At 45.4% G+C, this 19,442-nt stretch overlaps 1 protein-coding gene across 1 annotated transcript; it reads right to left on the bottom strand.

Annotated features, from left to right (window-relative positions):
- Nucleotides 1-4,240: 4,240 nt before the first annotated feature.
- On the bottom strand, nt 4,241-17,907 carry LOC149349019 (sodium-dependent glucose transporter 1C-like). Its single transcript, XM_089585971.1, has 5 exons — nt 17,834-17,907; nt 12,489-12,585; nt 11,506-11,632; nt 9,831-9,989; nt 4,241-5,409 (listed from the first exon to the last, which is right to left on the bottom strand). Exons 1-5 carry the CDS (start codon nt 17,905-17,907, stop codon nt 4,343-4,345), a joined length of 1,524 nt encoding a protein of 507 aa, XP_089442097.1. The 3' UTR covers nt 4,241-4,342.
- Between the last annotated feature and the right edge of the window lie 1,535 nt (nt 17,908-19,442).

Raw genomic sequence — 19,442 nt, 5'->3', positions numbered from 1 at the left:
GCACTCTCAGCTACGGATGTTATCGAGGCCGTCGGCAGTGCCAGCAGCTGTGCGGGGCGAATAATAATGAAAAGAAAAACACTGAACTCATTTTGTAATGAAATGGTGTAGGCTTCGGAACGATGTCGGAATAAGAATACCGCCACAAACCACTGCCCCCAAAAGCAACAAACACAAAGATCCAAAAATGGTATGGTATGGCTAGGTTTGGTACATATGGTATGGAATTATATGGTATAGTAGGCTATGGTATGGTTTGGTACGGCATAGTTTGGTATGATATGCTATTGTATGATATGATATGGTATCGTAGGGTATGGTATGCTTTGTTATGATATGGTATGGCATGGCTAGGTTTGGTATGGTATGGTATGGTACGGTATGGTAGGGTATGGTATGATATGGTATGGTTTGGTACAGTATGACATGTTATGGTATAACATGGTATGGTTTGGCATGATATGGTATGGTATGGTATGCTTTGGTATGGTATGATATGGTATAATATGGTACGGTAGGGTAGGGTATGGTATGGTTAGGTTTGGTAGGGTATAGTTTGGTATGATATAGTTAGTTAGGATAAAGTTCGTTAGCAATAGTTAGGCCAAATGCGAATGAGGTGCGCTAGCGCTTCGGTTTTCACTTTTGTTCCGGTGTTCGGATCCATTGCTCACCTATGGAGGTTGTTAGGATAGCGATGCTAATGCTCTTATATATGCCTAATTGGAGATTCTCCACTTTACAATCGTTGATCCCTGAGGAGTCATACCACTCCAGGCGCAGTAGTGCAGCGATTAAGCGATGCTCAACTGCCCTGCGATGGCAGGTTCTCCCAGCGGTGGGGCTTGTGAGACTCGTGTTACCCTTCCCGAGCAACTTCTCGCGATCAATCATTAAGTGAACTGCTACCTGCCACGGTGGGCAGTATGCCCACAAACCGGTAGGCAGTGGAAAGTGTGCAAACCTGCGACTCTGCGACACTGGCCAGGTTGCCAGCCAGCCAGGTAATTGGGCAGCCTGCCACAAAACAGTTCTTCAGGCAGAGACACAGCGGCTAAATACCGGGACGCCCCGGCTGCTTACAGTGTCTGTTTTACGTGGAATGCAATTGCTCGCTTTTCGCCTGCACTGAGGTATGGGCAATTTATGAGCGGCTTGTAGTGCTTTCCCATATACAGGCTCCACTGAACGGGGGTAGCGGTTGTTTCGTTTTCCAGTTGACAACGCGTTGAAATAAACTGAAATCCGTTCTCAAGCGACACTTCCTAAAAACAAGAGACAAATCTAAAGTGCGTGACGTAAGACATGCAAGCACTTGCATTTCAGAACTATTTTTGACCAGAATGAGAAGTTTTAACGTGCCATCCAAGTGACTACTGTAACCAGTACCAATTAAAAGCGACTTTCTGAGTTTTTATTTCCTACCGAACGAAGGAAAACGAATGGGGTTGCTGTTTTACTGCGCTAGCACTAGTGTGCGCAATCACGGATATCGCCGGAGCCTTGCCGAAGCTGCGCCGTGACCTTGAAACGCGAGAGATAAGCAGACGACGCACGCGTCACGTCACTTAGCCAATGAGAAGGCGGCGCAGTTGCACAGCTGCAGCCAATGAGAGAGCGGCTGAATCCCCGCTGCGGCGGTGTAGCGCGCGTCAGCGCGCGTTCTGTGATTCTCGCCCAGGACTCCGGACGGAGCTGACGTGTGTTGCTCACGCTCCTACTTCGCATTTGATTAACTGTGCAAATAGACTGTCATTTTTCTTTCTTTTTTGCATGCATGTTTTTGCACATTTGTGCATATACGCATAAACATATGGCGTGAGAATCCTTGTCGCATACGTTTCGCTACTGTACCTTCCAACTATTGGCACTTATTGTGATAGCTTCATTATCAATGCTTCTTCTTGTGCACACGGCGTAGAGAACGCCACGCCTCATAAATATGTACTTCCAGATTTTATACGCCGCATAATGACAAGTACAGGGTCGTTGAATTACTGTAAATTACTTTATTTTCGCTTCATTTCGACCAGTAGCAGTTTCAAGTAAACAAGGCTAGGTTGCGCCAGCCTAAAACAACAGCTGCGCCAGTACGGAAGACACAGCCCTTCATTAGTGAAACACACCCCTTCGCTTTATCATAAAAGCTTCGACAAAAATCTTCTTGCAACAAGTTTCACAACAAGAGGTTAACTAACGAAAATTTCCAGCGCAGGACCGAATATTGCGTGTTGGGAGACTCAGCTCTGGGTTTTGTGTAGCCTCACACCGCCAAAAAAATATTGGCACACTGGCCCGTAATATGCCAAATCAAATCGTTAATATTATTGTTAGTAGCTCAACAAATAAATTTTCGAATGAATCACATTTATGCTACGCTGGAATAGCGGAACACTCTCATCTCCTGACTGGCCACCAGTCCGTATCATTTTTGTCTCGGGTCCTATTGTGTTTTCAGCCGAGCAGCTAATTTGAGCCATGACAGTGACCTGAATTTTCTATGGATCTCCAGAGTTACCGCAAAAACTGGGCAAAAAAACCGAAAGAAATATATGCCCGTCTGTTCCAATAGCGTTACTGTGGAGAGCTATACCAGTGCAGATTTGGAGAGAGGCGAGTGTGCAGCACTTCTAACTCCCTCTGTCCATTTTCATCGATTTTCATTTTCGCTTATGATTTGCGCTTGCTCAGTTAAGTGGATAGTTCACGAAGCCAAAATATAGACGTATACAGATGATGGAAGTTCACTGGCTGTGATCTTCCTTCATGCTTCAAAAGATTGGCGCTGGTATACTGATTTGACAGCCCCTAAGCAACACATCAACTATAAGGGACGCAGTAGAGGAGAGCTCTAGATTAACTACGATCGCACCGGTTTCACTCACCTATGCTGACCTAGAAAAGTACACGGTCGCCATGCATATCGCTTCGATCGAAACGCGCCCGGGATAACAGCTGCCTCTGGCTCGGTAGCCGGGCGACCTAAGGTAACTAAGCTTTCTGGTTCTTCACAACACACTTACCACCGACGTTTCAACGACCGACATATTGGAGAGCCAGGAAGGAGGCGAAAATATGCATTCACTGCATTCACTAAGTGTATCGCTACCAGCACTTTGGAAGCATACAGGAAAAGATACGTGTGGTCCACTTCATAGCAGCCGTGACGTCAGATGCAAGTCATTTATAGCATGCTATTCACATTCTCCTACTGCGGGGTAATGGAAATGTGCACCGACGTCGTCTCTATAACTTCGTCTGAGGGCCGAAATTCTCCGACGGTGTCGCTTCCTACCAAATACCGTGTATACCAAAATTCGTCTATACCAAATAACAACAAAAACAAATTTTCAGCAGCACCCACCTCATGAGCAACAACCTTCGTTGGTCGCCTGTTTTATTGACGAAATAATCTGACCTTTTAGACAGCAGCTCTTTGGCGCCCGTTTCTGCGTTTTGTGGAGTCGCCGTCGCCGTTGTCCGTTGTAACCAGCAGTGGACACCTTAGTCGCGCTATAAGCTGCGAAACCAATGGAGCGGAAGCTTGGAAAGCAAAGGAAAAGAAGAAAAGCGCATAACTATCTTCTTGGAACAGTGGACACCTTAATCGTGCTTTAAGCTACGTGGCGATAGTGACAGATGTGCGCTGCATGCGTTGGTGTTGACAACGTTGCGCCAGAAACGTGGCGCTGAGGCTATAGCCGTCGACGTTCATTGCGTTCATTGACGTTGGCGCTGACAACGTTTTACACTCTGATCATTTTATGGAAAGGAGATGCACATAACTGCCTCCCTGGGACAGTGGACGCCTGAACCGCGCTTATAGGTACATGGGGTGATGAGAGAGAGATGTGGGATGCATGCGTTAGCGCTGACAACGGCAAGCAAACTCTCGCGATCAACCATTAACTGCCACCTGCCAAGGTTTTAGGGTAGCTGGGTACTTTAAGGCAGATATAAAGACAAACAGGAATTTCTGACCACTTATACGGGAGAACGTCCCATGCCTCTCGCACGCCTCCCACGGCTGTGACAACCTCGCGAAATACTTGCATATACCTCGTCTTTGAGAACCAGACATTGGTGCAGCAAGTCGAGCATATATCCGTATATTTTTCCGACCACAAAGCTTTCTTCATGACAATCAAGAACTGTTAGTGGAGTGTTTATTCAAGAAGGAATATGTGTGAAAAATTATAAGTTGTCTGTAATTGTACATACATGTCTTGCTCGAATTCTTTGCCCCAATCTATCGAAAAGCTGGAACAGCTGCTGCGCTCAAATTTCGCATTAGAAAGGAATGTAATCGTCGGCTATATTTTATTGAGGAAAAATTATCTTATCAAAGCTCCTGTGCCTGCACGTCAGGCGTTTGTTCAGGATTTTCACAACTGACCTTCGCGCTTAGCTCCTCTTTCTCATAGAATAAAGGTTTCCTTCGCACATACAAGCACATGCTTAAAAAAAAGACTAGCGACAGCATAACGGCAGTGAAAAAAAGATATAAGAAAACGTTCGGCCTGCTGTCCAAAAACCGGCCCACCAGAAGTGGAGGCGACAGAGATCCAAGGACGCCAGCGACCACCGGGATCGACATCATCTTGTTGCTGATGTTGATGTGCTTCCCTACCCAGGCCGTCACTGATGCTGACTGAGGACCCTCAGCGATCCCCGCTAGGGCACTACTGGCCCACAATGCTGCAGCACTGCTGGAACCCCACGCCAATAGGACAGCAGCTGTTGCGACAAGAAGAGCCTGCGACGCGACCAACACGGAGAAGGCGGACACCTTGACAGTGACAACAGCAGCAGCCAGGCGACTCGCCGCGAAGCAACCGAAGTAAATGGCCACAAGACGAGAAGCCAGAGGCTTAGAGAAGTGCAGGTCGCACTTGACGGCGAACGCCGTCAACATCTGTGCCATTGTACACTCCAGGGCGACATAGACGCAGATATAGGCGGACTGCAGTGCTAGCAGTATCCGAGCGAAGCGTATGTATTCAGCTGACTCCTCTGTACTCTTCGCAACGCTGTTCACGGCATTTGTTGTCCGCGTCTTGAAGCTGGTGTTGTCGATGAAGTAGAAGGTGGCCATAGAAGCTACTACGAGGAAGAGGAAGCCGCTAGCAATTCCAAACGCATAGTAAATTGTGCTATCGGTTGGAGCGTCGTCAAAGACCGTTACATTGAGGTATTCCAGAGGCTTTATGGGCAAGTAGTCTGTGCCATTCCATTTGGCATTGGGCATCTGCATAGTTGCATTTGTGCTGGCGGTGGTGGCTTGCGTAGACAAGAATGGCCTCGCTATTATGGGAGCGGCAAGGCAACCCACACCGGAGGCCAAGTAAAGAACTTGTAGCGCAGGACTAGAGTTCTTGGTCCACATCTTCAAGATCCACACGTTTGAGCCTGAGGTCAAGGAGAACAAAAGGAGAAAAAGTCAATACGCTAGCATGGAAGATTTAGTCACGCTTAGTCACTAAAAAAATCGATTCTAAACGATTTACGTTTCAACAAGTTGACGATTTGATGCGTGATAAAAGCTTTTCAATTTTGCATTGTAACGTGCGCAGCATACGAAGTAACCTAAATAACTTGATTGTACATATGGCAAGGTATAAATCCTGTTTTGATGTAATAGCCGTGAGTGAAACGTGGCTCAAGCGTGATGAAGTAGTCTCTTTCCCGGGTTATAAATTTTTATCCCAGCCACGGGATACACGAGCAAGGGGAGGTGGGGTAGGGATGTTTGTCAGAGATAGTGTCTCCTACCAGCTAATGGGAGTTGCGTCTGTTAGTTTTGACTGCATTGAAACCCTGTTCATAAAACTTCAAGATGGTTTGATGGTTGGTGTGGTTTATCGGCCACCAAACACATCGATAACGCAGTTCCTTGAGAAGTTCGAAATGATTCTAACAGAATGTTTTCATGGGCGTCGCTCTAATATTGTCATAATGGGCGATTTCAATTTAGATCTAACACATGGAGTACAGAACAGCTACACTTTCCTTCTCGAATCATTTGCCTTACGCAACCTTATTACAGAACCTACCCACGTAACAAGTACTTCAAGTACTCTAATAGATCACGCCCTCTGTAATATTGTCCCAGGTGTACTGGCCGGTACCTGCGCTGAGGTGGTAGCTGACCATTCACCTATTTTTCTTGTAGTAGAAAAAGACCTGCCTCCGCAAGCGCAGCTGACGCAGTGTAAAATTCGAAGTAAGATAAACTATGTAGCACTACGTGAAACACTAGAACAAGCCGACTTCACTACGGCATATGATGAAAACGTCAATACTGAGTGTAAGAACTTTTTAGATATCCTTAAAAATGCCATTGAACAGAGCTCTCTGCCGAACACTAATAAATGCAGCCAGCCAATGTGTCCTTGGATGAATACTGAAATATTAGCCGTGTTAAAAGATAAGGACAAATGGTATCACAAATGGAAGCAGTTGAGATCAAACGAATACTACCTAAGCCAGTATAAGCGTTGCAGGAACTTGTCTGTATCTCTTATGAGAAAAAGAAAAAAGGAATATTATTCATCACTGGTGAAACAGGCGCATGGAAATACAAAAAAAAATTGGGATATAGTGAACGACGCAATCGGCTTGCGATCCAGTACAGCAACACTCCCTGAGACAGTTGACGAAGACACAGCAGAATCATTTAATACCTATTTTACCTCCATTGGGCCTACGGGTGCCGCGCAGGTTCATGCTGACGCACCTACGGCGAAGATGCCGGAACGTGTTAACAACAGTTTTGCTTTGCCTGACATAGACATAGAAGAAATAATCACTGCAGTCGGTAGCCTTTCAGCCGGCAAGGCGGCAGGACCTGATGCAATACCCGTTAGACTGATAAAAAACAACATTGATATACTAGCGATCCATCTACTACACATCTTTAACCATTCATTGGCAAATGGAATATATCCTGACGAGCTGAAGGTTGCAAGGGTTGTACCTATTTATAAAGGCGGTGAGCGATCTTATCCGCGAAACTACAGACCAATATCCGTATTAAATGCAATTAATACAGTTTTTGAAAAGGTTCTTTGTAAACGTATACAAAATTTTCTAAATAAATATAACATTATATGTCATAATCAGCATGGCTTCAGGCCCCAAAGGTCAACGTCATCCGCAGTTCTTGTTCTTTCCCAACTTATAAATTCTGCACTGCATAATAATAAGCTGGCCATAGTAGTATATTTAGACATATCAAAAGCTTTCGATACGGTTGATCACACAATACTACAACAGAAATTGGAAACCTACGGTTTAAGAGGGAAAATTTGTGATCTAATTAGAAGCTATTTTACAGGACGGAAACCATATGTTGTCGTGAACAATTTAGCCTCACTACCACAAAGCATTAATCTAGGTGTGCCTCAGGGCTCCGTGCTTGGGCCGCTATTCTTTTCCCTGTATAATAATGACCTTCCATCAATGCTGAAATATTCGAAAGCTGTAATATATGCCGATGACACTGCATTACTTTTTACAGGGGAAAATTTAGAGGCACTTAAATGTATTATTAATGAAGAGCTTAGTGAAGTTTCGCAGTGGTTTAAAAGTAATCGGCTAACCCTTAACACTGAGAAAATAAAGTACACCGTGTTTCACTCGCGCAGGAAGAACATGAACTACGAACATATATCTCTAACTATCGACAACACGACTCTGCTGAGGGTGCCTCAATACAAGTATCTTGGTGTCCTGTTCGCGTCTGATATGCACTGGAAAGAACAAATTAATAATATTTGCTCCAAATTAGCCTATGGTTGTCATATTTTACTAAAGGCCAGGGACTGCTTTGATCTTCCAATTCTACGCATTCTGTATTTCGCCTTTGTGCACAGTCAATTATCTTATTGCCTAGAAGCATGGGGTGGTACATATAAAACATACCTAGATCCTGTTTCTCGCCTTCAAAAACGAGCTATTCGTATGATAACTTATTCAAATAATACATACCCCAGCAGGCCACTCTTTCAGCAGCTTCGTATCTTACCCCTATCAATGGCATATAAACTGAAGATAGCTGAAATAGTAAACAATGTAATAAAATCTAACAACCCCCTGCCCCTTAGTTTATTTAGATTACCAATGAAACAAACAAGAGCTGCAACCAACAATCTATTTAATTTACCACCTTGTTACAATATGTACGGCCGGAGACTCCTAGAATACAGCGGAGCCCATGTGTGGAATGAAATCCCTAATGAAGTTAAAGAAAAAAATAACTTTTCGGCATCTTTAAAACACTATTTAATTTCCATGGAAATGTAGGAGTGAATTCAATTGTGTGTGTTAATCTTGAAGTTTTTTTATTTTACACGTTCTGCACTAATATTGTACTTGTTTTGTATTTGGACCCCTCACTAGCCGTAAAGGCTATGGGTCCAAACAACAGTTTGTGTACTGTTTCTGAAAATAAATAAAGAAAAAATTCAAAAAAAAAGCTTATTGAACTTTTGCTTTAGACTGGCATGCCGAAACGGCGTGTAGAAACTACTGCTTCCTTTATCCATAGCAGGAATGGGACCGCTGTGAACAGTGCACGCTACAGCACAGCTAGGGACTGAAGGTAACTTCTATTTTTCCAGGCCTTGCGTCTGTATGAAGGCGTGTAAGTACCAATTACAATGACACTGTAAGAGAGTTTCCCGCGCCAGTGAAGCCCGATAAGACGGAGCTCATTTCGATTGCCATCCTGGCTTTAAATGTGCAGAGCTTTACATGACAATAATCTGCAATATTCTATGGCAGCATTGCGACTAAGGAATCCTGGAATCTCTGCATAAGCTGTCAGTGAGTTTTCACAATTTCTGTCTTCAAATTTGGTGCGTTTAGCGTTGCCTCGATGAAGGACTTTATTTTGTAATGCCTAATTTCGGCTTGGCTTCATTAGGCCGTCACTACCGTCGGGAGGACGACCGCAACAGCAGGTGCTGAAGCAAACGACCAACAACAGGGCTCACCGGTTTGGACGCGGCGCCGTAGCTAACCACACTAATGGAGCCACGCCCAGTTCGGCCGCGTCACAGAGGTCACGATCCTCCAATTGTTTGCCAACCACACCACGATTCTGCTCCCAAGATGCAAGCAGTACTGAGGATGTTTCTCAGGTATGTGAAACTCATCGTCGGGCTCAGTCATTCTCAGACTTCTTCGCCAGTCTGGAACTGGTGCATATCTGTGGGAGTCGTTTATGGATGTACGCGGCTTCATGGATGTGTTTATCCCTTCGAAAGTGTGACGTCATTAATCAAGACCGATGTCAAAGGGAGCAGTGACAAATGGGAGATGACGAAATGAGTCGTAAACAAAAACGAAACATTACAAAGCACGGCCGGAGCAAAGACTAAATTCAAGAAAATTTATAATACTGGTGCGCCCACACGACGGCAATGAACTTTAACTTAATTTTTTTTAATAAGCACTTCGCCATAAGCGCAAACCTCAGAGGAAGAATTCCTGCTTTAATGCTGTTTAAAAACAACGGCAAAGTAGGTCTTGGCCTTTTCTTCATTCTGGGTCTCTTGAGCAAGCTGTATGGTACGTCCCCCCCCCCCCCCCCATTTCAATATTCTGCCACTTCACCTCGACGCTGATAAGCTATATTTCGGAAGCCCCCACACCAAACCGAAATCCTTCCTCAATCAGGCTGATTAGATAAATCCTAAAGGGAACGCGTAATGAGTAACCATTCTCAGTCCCTTCGTTGCGTAATAACTAATGCCGCTTTTTTATTTTACGTACCGATGGGCACAGTGAGGAGCGCCCCTACAGGAAGAGGAAATCGCCCGACTCACCCGTGCTAAAGGCTCGTAGACTAAGTCCGGTGAAGAACATCATGACATACACCAGCACTAGGCTTCCACTAAGTGGAATCATAAGCGCTACGAAGCAGCTCAGCGCCGTGACCAGGATGGATACGACCTGGGTGTTGTACGTGTCGTATAGCTTTCCCCCTGCGCAAGAGTTGTGAGGGTACAATAAATATAGTCCAGGGTTTGATGGAATACTCTATGGCGAGGAGCAAATGTAATGGAAATAACAAACATACACACGCACGCCAATAAATTTTTCTTTCAGCATGCTTCGGGATCTGCTGCTCATATTGACGTATACTGACAGTCTGCAAACAGAGACCTTTCCAGTCACACGCTAGCCCGAGAAACTGTCATCGAACCGAATGCATCTCAATGTAGAAATTAACATATTTCTTGAATTACGAACGACATACCTTCGCTCCTAGAGTAAACTACAACGATGGAGCGGGCTCCAATCGAGTTTGTGTGGGACACCGAGAAGGCTCAGAATTTTTTGAACTGATTGTTTTATATCTTCATCGCACTTTACTGAAGCATGTGCAGGAGCGTGAACGAGTACGCGCCGAGGTTTTAGTTTCTCGTTAGGAATGTCTTGCAAAACCTGGAGCGCCAGAGAGAGGGGTAAGGAAGGCGGTTAACCAGTGGTGTGCTCCGGTTGGGTTTTATATCTTCATCGCACTTTACTGAAGCATGTGCAGTAGCGTGAACGAGTACGCGCTGAGGTTTTAGTTTCTCGTTAGGAATGTCTTGCAAAACCTGGAGCGCCAGAGAGAGGGGTAAGGAAGGCGGTTAACCAGTGGTGTGCTCCGGTTGGCTGCCGTGCACTGGAGGAAAGGAAAAGATGAAAGTGAGGGAAGCGGATGAAAAGCAGTTGCATCAGGTATGCGCATGCGTGTTTCCAAGTCCCACTCTATTGCACAAACACGGTGCCTTCAAGAGTCGAAACTGTGCTTTCTATGCCTTCAAGGATGGCGATCGCTGTGATCGAAAACCGTGCATTTTACTATTCTTCGTAGGACGAAGGTCGAGTTGGTCTATTGCAGAGCTGAATCGTGGTAAGCCATGTCCAACATTCTCGACAGAAATTGCAAAAATTGTAAATTTATAATGTAATCTTAAAGAAAAATTGAAGGCAATGGTCCATTCTTCTGATATATAGCAAAATATTTATTTTGAAATGGAAAACGCTTTTGACGATAGCAACAACATTAATAGAAAAAAAATGCTACAGTGCCGTTGGAAGACCTGCGGAGATATTGATTGCTATAATGAAATCTTGCATTATATGAAAAAATTGCGCTCATAAACGGTTTCCATCTCAAAAATGGTTTTGTCAAAATTGCTGAGTATGGTTCTGTTGCCTATTCACAGCCGCACATGTCAAAAGCAGGGCTGCCGGCCATGCCAGTGAGGAATGAGTGCCTCTTTGTGAACGCTAACACCGAGCCATAGACGCAAAGCACCAGGTTGCTGGAATGTGCGAGGGGTGACCTAAGAGAGAGAAGACAGACGGAACCATCTTTTCGTAAGAGCAAAGCGCACCGCTGACTCAGGACGCCACGAAAAATGGGGCCGTGCCTCTTACGTGCTCGAAACTTGCATGACATAGCGAGCGCTGCAGTTTCCGGGTTTGAGAGGACTTAGGTATACCCACCGATGAGGGCGCCAAGCAGACCCCCGACGCAACGAGTCGTGATCAGCTGCGAGACGGATGATAAGCTGGTGTTGTAGACCTCTCCAAGGTCCAGCAAGCCAACGCCAGTCAAAGCCTCCACTAAACCCTGCGTCAGCAAAAGCGCACATATTATAGTACAGTAAAGAGTATAGTGCAGAGGCAGTCCCGGTGCCGTAGGGGCCTAAAGGGAGAGCAACGCGCCCGCCGCGTCTGGCCGATAGGGGCGCCGTAGACGCTCTGTATAGTTGGGCGTGTAAAAGGCTCGTTTTGGCTTTTGACTATCGTTGAACTTAAGCCAAGTTAAGCCATAGCTTATCGTTTAGCACGTATTTTTTTCAATCAATAGCCGTACGCTTCTAATATTATCGCGACATAAAGTTCACAAAAGACGATGTGGTGGTCAAATGTGGAACTTACTAGTGAAATATATGCAAAGTGGCTTCAAATTGGGAGCATGCTTCTAAAGAATGTTATTATAAGACGTTTTCCTCGTTTGAACAATGCCGGACTCCCATCCCCGATATCCTGACAATGTGCTAACGACAACAAATTGTACACAACGCGTGTTCTCGGGGGAAAAAAAATATTGTACATCTGTTCAGCGACCGATGGTCGTGTGGTATTGCTATTAGGGGATATAGCACGCACGTCCCCTGACAGCTTGACACATTTCACGCGACCGAATTACGTGACTGCACCGTATTTACACTTTTCCCGCCCACTTGCTTCCCGTAAACTTTTGCTGCCCATAGTACGTGACCCCTGTCGTCGCGAGGCATTTCTGTGTTCTAGAGGCTCACTTTTAACTGTGACCGATAGCGGCGCAGTGGACGAATAACCTGCCTAGTAAACAGACTTAGACTTGACACTTATGCGTCAGCTAGCGCACAGGTGTAAATGTGGCAGCAAAATTTAAAAGACTCCGTTTAAGTTTCAATGTAAACAATCTGTAGAGTACTCACCATTCCAAAATTTCCGAGGCTAAGGTTACATGTTCGACCTACGTTGAGCCACAGCTCGGCACGGGGAGATCGCGTCCTTGTAGAAACGACTTGTTCACTGCGCAAGAGAGGAAACGCGGTATGCGTGTTTGACAAGAGATACAAATAAAATCATGAATGGTAGCTCATGATCATGAACATAAATGGGAGCTTACCAATATCCCTGGAGAGAAAAGTATACAACAGCTGTATCCTACCGGTACTCACCTATGGGGCAGAAACGTGGAGGCTAACAAAGAGGGTTCAGCTTAAGTTAAGAACAACGCAGCGAGCTATGGAAAGGAAAATGATAGATGTAACGCTAAGAGATCGGAAGAGGGCGGAGTGGGTGAGGGAAAAAACGCAGGGTTAATGACATCCTAGTTGAAATCAAGAGGAAGAAATGGGCTTGGGCAGGGCATGTAATGCGAAGGCAAGATAACCGCTGGTCCTTAAGGGTGACGGAGGGGATTCCAAGAGAAAGCAAACGTAGCAGGGGACGGCAGACAGTTAGGTGGGCGGATGAGATTAAGAAGTTTGCGTGGATACAGTGGCGGCAACTGACAAAGGACAGAGTTAATTGGAGAGACATGGGAGAGGCCTTTGCCCTGCAGTGGGAGTAGTCAGGCTGATGATGATGATGACAAATAAAATCCTATTTTGGTTGTTTTGGAGGATATTCTTTTGTTTAAAACGTGCCTTTTCACCGAGTTCAACGGCCGCAAAACGACGCCTTTTGATGGCATACTCGTGACCTGCTTCAATATTTAGGAGAAGACTGAGTTCACGGAGGTGCTTTCTTTCGTTGAAAAGAAAATTATATTCACACGTCTACACTACTGCACAGTGCTTGCATTAACGCAAATATTAATTCAAGTGAACTTTTATTTCTGATTTTTGAAGAAAAATTTGTGTTTATTTACAGTAGGTTACATGCCCAAAATCTTTTCAGGTTTTGACTTATTCCTGATTGTACCTCTAGCATTGCTGGTTTTTCGTATCGAACTTGGAGAGACAGCGTTATGAGTAAGTGATGAGCTTGCATCTTCGTGAGTTTGAGACAAAGACTCGATTAAAAAAAGTCAGTACTTGAGCTTCCGTCTATTGAATATAAAAAGAACGTTGTCATTGAAGCTGATTCTTTGGAATAATGCGCTACTTCACAGTTCTGGCTGACACTACTGTGACCCAGTTGGCCACAGGCACATTACAGTTTGCAAACCGTCCGTCAAGAGGGCGCCACCTAACCGTGGTTTCATGCGAACGTTGAATACCACGTATAAAAAAAAAAATTACAGAGTTTTAACGCCAGTAAACCGGGCATGGCGTGCGAAAGCACTTGCTTAGCCCCACCGTGTCCGAGTCATTTCAACTTGAAGGCCGAACATCCGCGGTCAAAGGTCGAGGGCCAAAGGTCAAAGATCTAGGCTTCAGAGATTCATCAGCTTTTTCAAGATTGCTAGGGAACTAGTAATTTCGCACTAAAAGGATCTGAAATAACCGTCGTTGTAGTCCTCGAATGTGGGGATCGTAGCCGCCCCGCAAGCATTGTTAATATTCACAGTTCTCTTCAACAAGCTACTCAAAAGGAAGATGTCCCACAGAGTGTACAATCATAAGGGGAAACAAATTTTGGGCATTAATTGGTTGATTACTCCATAATTGTGTATGACAAGCACATTTGGTTCTGTTTTCTATCTAGTTTTTCAGTTGCTGTGTAATATGAAAAGGTCTTTCTGACATTTTGTGAAGAAATAACATGAAAATTCTGTTTTTTTTGTACAAGTTTGTTCTCTTTCGTATTGCTCACGGCTGTACGTATTTTCGCGTCAGATGCTGTTTCTAGAGGAGTTCTATTAAAGGTGCAGTGAAGAGAAATCTGAACTCGTCTTTTTGCCGCGGGAACTAAATCTACACGTTCCGAGCATTCTTAGAAACTTCGATTTATTGCCCTGTGTGATTGATTTCCCTAATTAAATTGAATTAACGTCCGGCTCCCACCTTTTATTTTTAATTCGCCCCGTACGGTGGCCGGAGTCGACCAACGCGTGGAGTGCCTTTCACCGAGTCCCGTGGCGGCTTGCCGCTCTGCCATCGGCGGGGTAATACGTAGTAATTCGTAGTAGCAAATAGTCCGCGCGTATTTACATTTCTGCGGGCTTATTTTACGGCTATATTATCTGCGAATGAAACTATTTATTCACAAAAACAAAATAAAGCGAAAGCAAAGCCTCCACGGAGCTGGCTGAAAGGCATTCCACGCGTTGGTCGACTCCACCCACCGTACGGGGAGAATTCAAAAAATAAAGGCGGGAGCGAGACGTTAATTCGATTTAATTAGGGAAATCGGCCACACAGGGCAATAAGTAGCAGTTTATAAGAATGCCCGGAACGTGTGGATCGAGTTCCCGCGGCAAAAAGACGAGTTCAGATTCCTCTTCACTGCACCTTTAAGGGATATACAGCTTGATCCCTTGCTGACCGAATTTCTCCGTTCTATATGCGCAGTGTTTAGAACATACAGTCTTTGTCAAAAGTTTAGAGCCCAGGGGGTTTACTTCTTAGCCTTCCAGTGGGACTCCTGATGCATTCTGGGAAGTCCTACACATTGAAGGAGGTAGAACCAGAAAGCTTCTTACCCAGAGGAAATTTGGAGCGCTGGAGATGCATCCCGAACCACACAGTGAGGCTCAGAAGCGAACCCCCTGGGCTCCAAACTTTTGACAAAGGCTGTACGTTGGAAAACTCTAAATACCAATACGCCTATATGGGAGTAATTAAAAAATTAAAATGGGAGTAAGCTGTCCTCAAAGACACTCCCTTTTACGGCTTTTAGGGGCAGGGTATGCTGCCCATGCTCCGGAGCAGATTTCGATCGCCAAATATACGGAATGCTGAGTCTCAGAAACGGAGCTATATTCCCACTTTAAAGCATAATACTTCGGTGCCGTTAGCAACGGGATGAGGCTTTCAAACGCGGCAGCGGAGGTCTTGAGTTTTGCGAATATTGTAGCCGCGGTTTCAACCTCGTTTGAAGTCTCCGTAACTGCTACAACTTCAAATGTTATGAACAAGGAATTTGATTCCGTTGCCGACATAATTATTCCGTATTTTTAGTACCTGAAATCTAGCCCGGGATTGGGCAGCATAGCCTGCTCCGTAAAGGAAGTGGGCTAGAAGGCGGCTTATTCGCTCTTTATTATAGTAGGTTTCAGTGTGTAATAGAGACAAGGTGAAGTCATTATCAAAGGAAAGAATGTTTTCGGGCTTATTATATAAGTTAAATGACGCGTAGGACGCGTTTGCACGATATAAGTCATGATGATAACGATACCAGAACTCCCTGTGATTTCAGCTAGGCGAAGAAGCGACATGACATATTTATCGTACTTTGAAGGCTCTGAACGCGGGAAGTTAGTTACTAATTTTAGACATCTTAACATGCGCAAAAGACAGGAACCAGTGTTTTTTTCGAGCTGCTTAATACGCCTTACGGCCTCATTTTTCCTTTCTCCGACTGCGGGAACACCTGCCACTGAGACCAGGCAGCTTCAACTGAGGCCTTTCCCGCCCCTCCGTACGAAGGAAGACGTTATTTGCCTCGACCACGCCGAGCATCCATGGTCCGCGTTGGGCAGACCAACCTGGGCAACATTAACAACCGGCAGCTGGGCCATTGAACCCCTGAGCTGAGGCAACTACTTGAAATTTTTTTTGAAAGATCTAGGTACTATCCCCTATAGTCGGATACTACTTAAGAAGGCAGCGGCTTTTCCCCCTCAAAGGACCCCCCCCCCCCCCCCCTTCCAGCCAATGGCGTCGGCCAATTCTCATGACCCTGCTAGGGTGACAATGCAGGGAGCGGTGCCACAATGGAGAGAGGGGTCTGTCCCCGACTATGGAGGGAGGGGACTATGACCTTTCATCTACCACTCCCTGCTTTGTGACACTAGCAGGGTCACGAGAATCGGCCGACGCCATTCGCTGGAAGGGGGTTCTTTGACGGGGAAAAGCCGCTGGCTTCTTAAGTTGTATCCGACTATAGTTAAAGCCTAGATCTTGGCGACGAATGACAGTTGAATAGCTGCTGTGGGCAGCCAACGCCTTCGTGTTGCAAGTGCGCGTGGAAAGGTGCCTATAGTGGCGCTGCCGGCGATAGCAATGAATCTCTGGAGGCGCGCAGGAAGGCTTGTGCCAGGAGAGCACATTGCAGAAGAAGCTTGCGATACCGTTTCACTGACAGGGTAGAAAACCCTTATAGCTACTGCGGACGAGAGAACCCAAGAAAGAGGCCGATTCTAGTTCCCAAGAAAATTTTACCAAGAGGACTGACTCAGCCAATAGAGAACGGAGCCGTCGGCAAGACGACAAAGCGCTGCCGACATCCGATGCGTAGCTACCGAATTCCGAACACCTCACGCAAGGCAGGCATTCTGGAGCCTGTCGTCGTACTTAGGCCTACAGGGCTACCGCAGCATGCAGCAAACGCTTTATGATTTCGTAACACCCGAAGCCTGCACAAAGTAGCTGATTCTGGAATGAGACCAGAACCGCTTTACCGGCCTTCAAGCAAACACAATTTAGAGCTTGCGGTTCTGAACTGGCTGTGTAAAACGGCCAAACGTAGCTGGAGGGCGCAATAATGGGAGGCGAAAGATTCAGCGCTTTTGTTTGAGTCTATCCTTTCTTTCCGTCGTCTATTTTGCACTGTTTTAATTACGAGACCCTTCGAATTTTCGGCTACGCTCACTACACTGCTTTCCTCGTACTTCGACGGTTATTGCCCCCTGACGGGGTCAATAGTATTCGCCAAGAAAGGGTATAAGTACCCTTTCTTCTGCAGTTATGCTGCAGTTATTTCTGCAGTTATGCTGATGTCCAAGTGGCGCCGTCATGCGTACTTCACATTCACTTAATTGTCCGGCTTATTAGGGCTTTGTTTTCGATAAAAATGACTCATGACAAATGACATCGCAAACATCCTGAGGCTTTTTTCCTGCCTCGTTCACTTTGTCTGTATATTTGCTATCATGTGACGCGAACATATCCTTCCAGCCTGACTTAGAATTCCCCTTTAATGTGCCTTGAAACCGCAATGCGTAGCGAAGACTAATAGAATGAACTGACACAACAAATAAAATCTGAAAAGAAAGGAAACGTTACCCTCATGAAGTTGAATGATAATTGACAGCCTCGTCAGTAAACCTTGTTTGGCTGCTGAACCACGACTAAATTACCTCTAAAATCCGATAGCTACATGGCTCAGATGTGTGTAAGAATGCAGAGAGCTTTGGTAGAAAATAGAGAGGCCGAGAAACACTGCTCACCTTTGGACGACAGGAGTTGGCTGTGGCTGGTAGCGCACCTCGGCGAAATCTCTACGCGAGACATCCCCACTCATCTTTTGATCCGTCATATTGCACGCAATACAACGAAGCTCGCCATAGTCTCTTTCACTATAGTGCAGAGGGTCCCAGGGATAACACTAGCCACAACAACTGGAGAGGCTAGAACGGTGCGCACTCCCGACTACGGACGCGCTCGAGGCCGTCGGCAGTGAGAGCAGCTGTGCGGGCCGCAGAATAATAATAGTAATAATAAAAAAACACTGAACTCATTTTTTAATGAAATGCTGGAGGCTTCGGAACGATGTGGGAATAAAAAGACCGCCACAAACCACTGCCCCAAAAGTAACAAACACAAAGAGCCAAAAATGGTATAGTATGGTTAGTTTCGGTACGATTTGGTACGGTATGGTATGGAATTATATGGTATGGTAGGGTGAGTTTATGGTATTGTGAAGTTTGGTATGATATGGTATGGTAGTGTCTGGTATGCAATGGTATGGTATGGTTAGGTTTGGAATGGTATGGAATGGTATGGAATGGTACGGTATGGTATGGTTTGGTACAGTATGGTATGGTATGATATGGTGTGGAATGGTGCGGTATGGTATGGTTTTGCACAGTATGGTATGGTATTATATGGCATGGTATGGTCTGGTATGGTATATATGGTATGGTATTGTTTTTATGTTTTTGTTTGGCGTGGTTTGGTATGGTATCGTATGGTATGGTATAGTATGGTTTGGTATCGTATGTATTGTATTGTATGGTGTGGTATGGTATGGTATGGTATGGTATGGTATGGTATCGCATGGTATGGTGTGTAGGGTTTAGCGTCCCCAAGCCACACGTGGGCAAGGAGAGGACATCGTGGTGTACTCCGGATTTATTTCAGCCATTTAAGGTTCTTTAACGCGCAATCGCATTACGCAGAGCACACGGCCTTTTTTGCTCTTCGCCTCCATCTAAAAAAATTGATGGTCGATTTGCGTAGTTAGGCCAAATGTGGATTAGGTGCGCTAGCGCTTCGGTTTTCACTTTTTTTCCGGTGTTCGGATCCATTGTTCGCTGATCGAAGTTGTTCGGATAGCGATGCCAATGCTCTTATATATGCGTAATTTGGGATTCTCGACTTTACATTCGTAGATCCCTGAGGAGTCATCATACGACTCCTTGTGCAGTGGTGCAGCCAGCCAGGTAGTACGGCAGCCAGCCACAAAACAGTTCTTCAGGCAGAGACACAGCGGCTAAATGCCGCTACGCCCCGGCTGCTTACAGTGTCTGTTTTAGGTGGAATGCAATTGCTCGCTTTTCGCCTGCACTGAGATATGGGCAATTTATGAACGGCTTGTAGTGCTTTCCAATGCACAGGCTTCAATGAACAAGGGCAGTGGTTGTTTCGTTTTCCAGTTGACAACGCGTTGAAATAAAGTGAAATCCGTGGTCAAGCGACACTTCCGAAAACTGAGAGACAAGTCGAAAGTGCGTGATGTAAGACATGCCAAGGGCTTGCGTTTCAGAACTATTTTCACCGGAATGGGAGGTTTCAACGTGACATCCAAATGAAGTACCAACTGTGTAAAGCACCAAT

Source organism: Amblyomma mixtum, chromosome 4, assembly GCF_055824585.1.
Source record: "Amblyomma mixtum isolate Tamu chromosome 4, ASM5582458v1, whole genome shotgun sequence".
NCBI classification, from domain to species: domain Eukaryota; kingdom Metazoa; phylum Arthropoda; class Arachnida; order Ixodida; family Ixodidae; genus Amblyomma; species Amblyomma mixtum.
The sequence above is the reverse complement of the archived record's forward strand: the minus strand, read 5'-3'. Positions and strand labels throughout refer to the sequence as shown.